Below are 8,790 nucleotides of genomic sequence, written 5' to 3'. Positions count from 1 at the left end.
GTAATACTACAATCACTATTTTACGTCATATAATGTTAGTATTTGCTCTATATCGTATATAAAATTATAGATGCTTATGTGGTGTAACTATATGAATTTTGCTTATGTGGTACTATCATATTAATCCTGAAATCATATTAATTGTTTATTTCATTTTTTTTTTATCCAAAAGTTTTCTTTTTTAAAAAAAAAAAAAGTTGCCCGTGTCAATCAAAAATCATGAATTCGTCACTGGCCGTGACTTCATTTTTTCCAAAATATTACAATTACTATATACTAATATTATATTCATAATAATTAATTAGATACATACATCTACAATTATAACCTCGATGATCAGCTCAAAATCATATTACAATATTACTTGTTTATCATCTGATCGTCATCATCTCATATCTATATCTACCCATAAATATTTGTACATATGCTGCTAGCTAGCTACTTATTGTAGATGCTGCTGCTTCCAATTTCCTTTAATTCTTCAAATGCGTGCATCGTCTCCGTGTCAAAACCTCCTGCAAACTGAAATTATATATCCAACTAGTTTAACCCTATTGTGTTTACATGTATAGTTTAACTAGTATTATAAATACTATTAATTAATAATTAATTACTATTGAGTTTTAAAGATTTTAAAGATTTTATCATTATAATAATACTTTCTCATTATAAGTGTTCACTATTGAGTTTTAAAGATTTTTCTTTTCAACTTTGACTTTAAGTATATATATTTGTGTTATATAATATTTAGTGAAAAAAAGCTATATAAGTAAATTGATTTTTAAATGTGTTTTTAGTTAATTTTCATTAAGTATTATATAACACAAATAAAGAATTTCATAGTGAAAAGTGAAAAAAAAATATTCTAAATATCAATAGTGAACACTTATAATAAGACGATAAAGTATTATATATTCAAAGTAATCGTGAAGTATATAACCGATCTAGGGAGAAGCTGATTTTTGGATGGATTGGAAAAATAAAACATTTTTTATAAATATTTATTTCATCATTCATTTATATAGTTAACGTTGTATTTATCATGATATACGTGGAAAAAAATTACGAATACTTTTTTTTTTATTTATCAAAATCTATAATAAGAATAACATTAATCTAATGAATGTATTTAAGAATAAATTTTTATTAGTGAATGATATGTATATTTTTTTTAACTTGAAAACTTTATTTCTAATGAATGTTATTGATTTTGTCAAAAACAATGATATTTTTACTGTAAAGTGATATAATTTTTTTTATGATTGTTGATAATTCTTCATAGATTTCGACTAGAGTGCATGTTTCTCATATTTCTAAATTCGGTTTGTTTGGGTGTATCTGTGTTTGTGGGGGATATTGATAGCTTTAACAACCTGATACATGCTGGTTCTTCTGAATTTGTTACTGTTGTCCCGTTTGAATCGCTTGCAAAGTCTTATTTTCGGTTCACTTGAATTGAGATACCTGGGGTGCCTGTTACATGTGTATCCAAAGAGAACGCTATTGTTGTTGGTGGATTATTTGGGGAGGTCATCTCGGTGGCTAAAGCCACTTCTGATTTGGGGAATGTTTGCTCGTTATTTGCCTTTGTCATTGTTGTAAATCTCGTTATTTCTCCCCGAGATTTCTCCGAGATCTCGTTTTTGGAAGGCCAGCCGAGACGAGATGTCCATCTCCCGAGATTTCTTGGTCAACGGGGTAAAATTTGTTCAAAGCCACGATTTATTGGATTTTGTCGCTCATTTCTCGAATTTGTCTCGTAAAAACTCTGATTTTCTCGCTCATTTCTCGGATTTTACTGTAATATCTCGTAAAAATGTATATAAATATACATCTATTTATTTATTTTATATACTTATATTAGAAAAAGCTAAAAAGTCAACGTCTGAGATCTTCCCGAGATTTTTTCAAGATGTCGAGATCTCCCAAAAAATGTCCAAACGAGATCTATCCGAGATCCGAGTTCACCAACCTTGACCTTTGTTAAATCTGTTAACCCAAGACATATCCACGATTCGGTTGAAGTGGATGTTGAAGAAGAGATGGATTCGGCTGTTTCTTCTCTTAACGTTTGGGTGTCTGAGGTAAGTGATGTTTCACACCTGAATCGTTTTTTGTGTGACTCTTTTGATCGGAACTTAATTTTGGCTACGAATCGATCTGTGGTGGCAAATGAATCTGTGTGTATCACTCCTACTTCTGCTAATGTTATTAAGTCTATAAATTGTAATGTGGGTTTGGCTAGGGCAATGTCTGGGTCGAATGGGGTCGGTATTATAGGTTCTTCCGCGTTATCTGTCAAGAGTAATGGTGTGGGTTTAATGGCTAATGGGATTGAGTTACAGTTTGGGTCAATAGATGCGGGTTCCCTTTCTTCGTGTGAGGTTAGTGGTCAAGTAGGTTTTTTTTCAAGGGTTTATAGATTAAGGCTTTCCCTCGGTACCCGGGACCCTTATTGGCAATTCGTCCTCCAACGTCTCCTCGTATAATATTACATCTCGGAATGGCAAAGGGATTTTTATTGACAAGGTGAACGGTTTTACAAACCGTTCGGATAGGAGGAATGATAAATTACTTTCCTAACTCGTATTTTCTTTTTATGTTCTTGTTAGTAAGTTTTTAATTTCATTTATTTCGTGTAAGCGTTGTGTTAGTTTGTTAGTATTTATTATGATTTGAAGTGTAAGTGTTTGCGCTCTGTTGGAGTTAGCGTCAGTATGTGACGTTTACTTGGCTCGAGCCGTCGGATTTTTGTATCCCATTCTTTGTATCGGTTAGGATTTTCATCTTTCGATGAAGATCCTGATTTATATAGTAATCGTTATTTTTGTCAAAAAAAAAAAAAAAATTAATACTTCTGATGATTCTTCTTTATCTGTTGCTTAAAAAATAACATTATTTGTAAATAATCTTTACTTTGTTTCTCCCAAAAACTCATTCCCTCTTGATTCCTACGTTCCTGTATTTATTTTACATATTAAATTCATTGGTGTTAAAATCTTAGAGGATTGATTAACACTTTATTGAAACTACTTTAATTTGTGCTATGCGGAAACGTACATTCCTGGCCACTTGTATATATCATATCATAATTAAATAGGATTCTTTGTAACGCGGCGTCAAAAGGAACCCGTCAACTGATTTGGCGAAATTTGACGGCTCTGGCGCTATTAACACGGAATTAGGGCTCACGAGAAAGGGGCGTCAGTTGAAAAACTGACGGGAAAAAAGCTCACGAGGTATGTGTTGTTTATTGATTGGGCCACACTTTCTAGCCGTTTGGCAACGACTTTATGGCCGTTTAACTTTTTTTAACTCGATAATTTATCTATTTAAACATAACATATATCATAGAGGACGGGATCAAAACACGATCATAAGAGAAACAAGGGATAGCGCGGTGCACGACCAACTTATCGAGGATCTAATCAATCATATTTGGAACCTTCTATCGACATTTTTCACTATGCATTAGTTTAATTTATATTTATTAAACTTATTTAGTTGTTAAATTTTATGCAATCGTCAAATTTTATGTAGTTGCTATAATTTATGAAATCATTAAATTTTATGTAAATGTTGAATTTTAATGAAAAAATTATTTATGTCCTTTTTTATATTTAACATGTGTTTATCTTATGTAATGTATTTTTTATTATATTTATTGAAAAGAAAAAAAAGATGGTCCCAACAAAAATTTGACACAAAAATCTGACGCAAGAGTTAATAAAGGTCACATTCTGACGTTACAAGCATAGTGCGAAATTAATAGTATTGTTTTAACTTTTCAAAATATTTATTATAACTTTGACTTTAAATAAATTTTTATGTTATATAATATTTGATTAAATTTATATGAATTAATTAGTTTTTTATTTGTTTTCATTTTGGTATAATCTTCGTCAAATATATTACGGAGTATAACACAAAGAAAATTATTTGAAGTTAAAATTAATAAATTAAGACTTTGAAAAATAAAAACGAAACTATTAGTTTGAGACGATGAAATAATACATGATTACCTGGTGAACCCGAAAAGCAAATCTAACACCATGAAGCAACAAATCAGCATCTCGTGAAGTGTCGACACTGCATTCTAATTCTTTCGATACCCTTGTCATACATTCTCTTGCCAGTTTTAATGAAGCTAGCTTTATCTGTAGTCGATCACCAATTAAAAATTCTAGCAACTTATATAATCTTTACCATATAGTAATTAATCTCTAGATAATTAACTAAAGTTATATACTAATATACTCCGTACTAACTAATTAAAAAGGTTTACTTAATTAATTACATTTTTTGTTAAAAAAAAAATCACATTATTATTTATTAGTGGTAGAAGTAGAATTTTTTTTCACCTGAGACGGAATTGTATTTAAATGCGTAGCAACTTTTTTTGGACAAAATATAGAGGTTTTCGCAAACATATGGTGGTATGTGGAAGTTTTTGCACAAAATATGAAAGTTTTGGGGCAAAATATGAAGACTTTGGGGTAAAAAAATAAATCTACTTAAAGCAAAATCGAAAAATCTAAAATTTTTGCCCCCTGCCCTCAAATATTTTCGCCCCTGCTATTTATACAAGTCTCAAAATAAATGTTCATTACTCAAAAAAATAACACTAAAAAATCACAAAATTTCTAAGTCTACCCATTATATATATGGAAGTCACCAAAGCGTTTACATGTAATTTCTTTTCCCATTTATTTTGTTTGACCAGTTATAGTGGTGACGCTGACGCGGAATGGATGATGGTTCTTTTTTTATTTTGTTCATTTATTTATTTATTTATTTTTTTTTCGTTATGCCTATGACATGTTATGCATGAGGGTTGTAGTGGGGAATGTTTGCTCCCTTTTTCAGTGACAAACGCCCCTAATTTTTTTTAACTACAAACGCCCCACTACACGTGTTTGTGGGTGACACATCAAAGGGGTGGGAGAAGCACGGGCACGATATCTATGGTCTTAAGGAAGCTAATTAATTCGGATTCGGATAACATATTAATTGAAGGACAAAATAAACATTTTAACTGCATATCATTAATTGAACATTTTTTGTTCGACACACTTTTTCAGGATGGAGGGAGTACTTACTATTTTACGGTTTTTTACCAAAATGGGTAGCATAAGATCCAAGTTCAATCGCCTAGGCTGTAGCTTTAATTTGGTGTCTTGTCTTAGAAAAAATACTTAATATTGAAAAAAAATGATCTACGTACGCACTTAGGCGACTCTCAACAGACGTGAATTATGGTAATTACATTCTCGTGTGCAACATTTGACGAAATTGGCGCCTGTTGTTAGGCGTTAATTTTGACGCATTCGAGGTGTCAGTTGAAATTGTGATGAATAAAAACTAAATTTGACACCCAATTAAATGTTGACACCTACTACGTAATCCACATAATTAAAATTTTGAATTTATTTTATATTTTTCTACTACCAATAATTCACATTAATCAAAATATTATAACAAAAAATTGACATTCAAATTTGATATTCACCAAAACAACCCATAAAAAATTGACACTACCACGTCACGATCAAGATCCCAAAAACACAAAATTTAACTCCATGTCATAGTCACGGTAATGGGTAAATTAAGATATATACCTGACCCACGAGTCCTGTATCCATGAGCCATTGCCATGGAATTTGAAGCTCCTTATATTTCTTACTTGTACCTTCTCTCGTTCTTTCTACTCCGTTAATGCTTGATTCCACTCTAATTAATTAATCATTAAAAATATTCATTAAATTAACAAGTTTGAATCAGCTGCTAATAATAATAATATCAATCAATAGTAATAATAATTAATTAAAACCAATAGTACTATATACAGTTACATACATATATTAGGTACATGATGTTCTAAAAAAATACATATATATACGTACATACTTGCCTGTCCTGAAGTGCTTGTAGTGATTGAATGAAAGAAGAAGGTTGATTTGTAGTGGTTTTGAATTGAAAGGCTAAAACTTGGGACTGTAAATTGATTAAATCACGGTAAGTGAAAGCAGCTTCTCTTAAAGCGTCAGCTTTTCGTTCGGGCCAGTGAGGGAAGTGTTTAAGTACGGCCCTTTCATCAACTAAACACGATAATTCAGCATCAACCCACTTTACAAATCCCTCAACCTCACATATATCCTTGAATGCTGCCCTCTCCACTTCCTTTATCAAATACTCTATTAGTTCACCATATTTCTCCACATCAGATTTTATCTGCACCATCATGCATATATATGCTACTAATTACTAATAATATAATATAATAAATTACTATGTAAAATATTGATTAAATGATCGAATATATTGAACTTACAGATGTAAGATATGTTGATCGGTTTTCTATCTCTCCAATCATGTCTCTAGAATATGTAACAAGACCCAACAACCCTCCACCATTTTTGTTATCTTTTTGAGTATCTCTTTTCATGAGTGATCGATAAAATTCCATAACTGCTGGCACACGTCGGATCTGCACCTTTGATCCAACTGGACTCGACGGTAGAGGTGGTGGTAATGGTGGTGGTGGTGCTGCAGCTGGTGCTATTACTCGTCTTTGTGGTGGCAAAGGTGGTGCTGGTGGTCTAGGTAAAACCGCCTTTATTGCTGTTGCCGTTTCTATTAAATTATTATTATCATTATTATTATGGTTTGAAGTCAATTTCTTCATTAGTGTGGCTCCTGCATTATTATTATTATGATCATGAACATCATCATCAGCTAGTTTTGATTTTTGTGGGGGCTCATGATGATCAATAACTACTTTCCCCCCAGCAGCAGCAGCAGCAACAGAATCCATTGAATTCTGTAGTTTCTTCCACAACATTGATTTCCTCTCCAGATCATGTGCTTTAAGTGTATTGATTTGTGACTTGAGACGACTCATTTCTTGTTTCAGTTCGTGGTTTTCTTTTTCTAAGGATGTAATCTTTACCAACGAAGCTTCGAGTTCTCGTTTCAGGAAACTGATGGTGGTGCCATCTTTCCCGCCGGCAGGCATATTTTCTTTTTCGTTTCCGGTGAGAGTGGCAGTGAATGGAGACACGTACGTACAATTAAGTTACCGATAGAAATGAAATGGTTGGTGATCACAAATCTTGTTTTATTAATTACAGTAGTTGCTTCAAAACTAAGGTAAGTAAGTGTGTTCCTTCATTCTCACCTACACCTATAAAATGGTCTACCTTTACTAATTTTTCCCACTTGTCCAATCATGAGATAAGGGTATATTGGGAAATGAAGTTAAGTGACTCATTATTATTTCGAAAAACAAAAATTAAATCAATATACATCAGATTGATTGAGATTGAGATACAATTTATTTATACCCACTTAATTTGATTACAAAATCTTACCATCTATTTGAACATTTTATCGATTTAAACACAAACACATACTCAGATAAAATATATTTAGATCCACTTAATTTGATTACAAAATTTTACGATATAGTATTTAATTATTTTACCGAATTAGACACAAACTACAAACACCAACCAACTAAATAAACAATTGAACATGAGTATCTCGTAGCGTCACACAAGTATCACCCTAAAGATTCATCAGATTAAAGTTGATCACTAGCAATTTAAGGCGAAAATGTGTGACAAATTTGATCAGCCCGAAAGACATCCCTAAAAATTGATATAAGTACCAAAAATAATTCGTTCATCAAACCTCTACCGAACAACTAAACACATAGAGTTATTAATTAAAATGCTCATGTATACAACATATGTAACACCGGCCATTTTTTTTTTTATTTTTTATAACACAGCGGAAGTCTTATTTAATAAAACCACAACCTAATTACATTAGAACAAAAATCACTTAATTAAGTTTACTTTATCAAACGGTGTTACGTTATTACAGACACGGTTACAAAAGTCCACATCAGAGTTGCAAATCAAACATGTCTTCTACATCAATGCCCGATCCCATCAGCAGTAGCTAAACCTGCAGGGGGGGAATGTGGGGAATTAGCGCACCGCTAAGTGAATGGAATCTATCTACAGATTAAGCTTAAGCAATCCATCATACAACAGTCAACTAACATGCTTACAACCATCAAGCATACAAACAACGACAATATGAGGATCGGCGGCTTGTACGGGCACACGACCTAGCTGATCGGACTAGGATCTACCGATAATCCTTCCTACCAGTTCTGCATAACTATCAAAATGCAACACATGCGTTCTTCTATGCTATACTAAACAGACTGTAGGACTTGGACTCAACCTCCCTTGGAATGGTTGACCTCACACGGACTGCAACCTCCCTGGGAATAGTTGCAAATCCCCAACCTCCCTAGGAACAGCTGGTGTCAAACACAGTGCACATATACAACATATTAATCACATAGCATGCAACTATCCAACTAGCATGGCAATCACTACACTACATAGGGTAATAAGAGTAATCCTCAGTAGCATGATTTGCTACTTAAACTCTATTCGAAGATAGACCCACTCACCAATTACCAGCAACTGAAGATTCTCAGAGTTCTAATCTTTTTGAGTCTTCTCTTTCTCTTTTTTACCTGAGAATAGACATAATCATGTAAGTAAACATGTCGTAATATCAGCCCAACAACAAGACAATAGCATCAATAAACAAGCACTTGAACACTTAATCAATCTGACCTGTCAACCGTACGAGTGACACTCATCTGCACGTCTGAGAAACCTCAACCGTTCGGTTGACACCTCACTTGTAAGTTTTGTCCTTGCCCAAATATCTAATTAGACAACAGTAGATCCGTACGGTTGACCA

At 32.8% G+C, this 8,790-nt stretch overlaps 1 protein-coding gene across 2 annotated transcripts; it reads right to left on the bottom strand.

The window, feature by feature from the left end:
• Window positions 1–237: 237 nt before the first annotated feature.
• On the bottom strand, window positions 238–7,160 carry LOC139886357 (INCREASED PETAL GROWTH ANISOTROPY 1-like protein 1). 2 transcript variants are annotated; one of them, XM_071870142.1, is made up of 5 exons: window positions 6,332–7,160; window positions 5,912–6,231; window positions 5,619–5,730; window positions 4,023–4,157; window positions 238–522 (listed from the first exon to the last, which is right to left on the bottom strand). In XM_071870142.1, exons 1-5 carry the CDS (start codon window positions 7,013–7,015, stop codon window positions 439–441), a joined length of 1,335 nt encoding a protein of 444 aa, XP_071726243.1. In that variant the 5' UTR covers window positions 7,016–7,160; the 3' UTR covers window positions 238–438. The 2 variants fall into 2 exon arrangements, with proteins under 2 accessions (XP_071726243.1, XP_071726242.1); XM_071870141.1 differs by having other exon boundaries at window positions 238–515.
• Between the last annotated feature and the right edge of the window lie 1,630 nt (window positions 7,161–8,790).

The sequence above is a fragment of the Rutidosis leptorrhynchoides genome, chromosome 1, assembly GCF_046630445.1.
Source record: "Rutidosis leptorrhynchoides isolate AG116_Rl617_1_P2 chromosome 1, CSIRO_AGI_Rlap_v1, whole genome shotgun sequence".
Classification (NCBI taxonomy): Eukaryota; Viridiplantae; Streptophyta; class Magnoliopsida; order Asterales; family Asteraceae; genus Rutidosis; species Rutidosis leptorrhynchoides.
This window is presented reverse-complemented; position numbering and strand designations above follow the sequence as displayed.

Bases quoted from the DNA above. Each gene is read 5' to 3' on its own strand.
- LOC139886357 (XM_071870142.1), bottom strand. From the start codon at position 7,015: ATGCCTGCCGGCGGGAAAGATGGCACCACCATCAGTTTCCTGAAACGA. The intron at 5,731-5,911 runs GCAAGTATGTAC...TTAATTAATTAG, and splicing joins CTACAAGCACTTCAGGACAG to AGTGGAATCAAGCATTAACG. The intron at 523-4,022 runs GTAATCATGTAT...ATATAATTTCAG, and splicing joins TTGCTTTTCGGGTTCACCAG to TTTGCAGGAGGTTTTGACAC.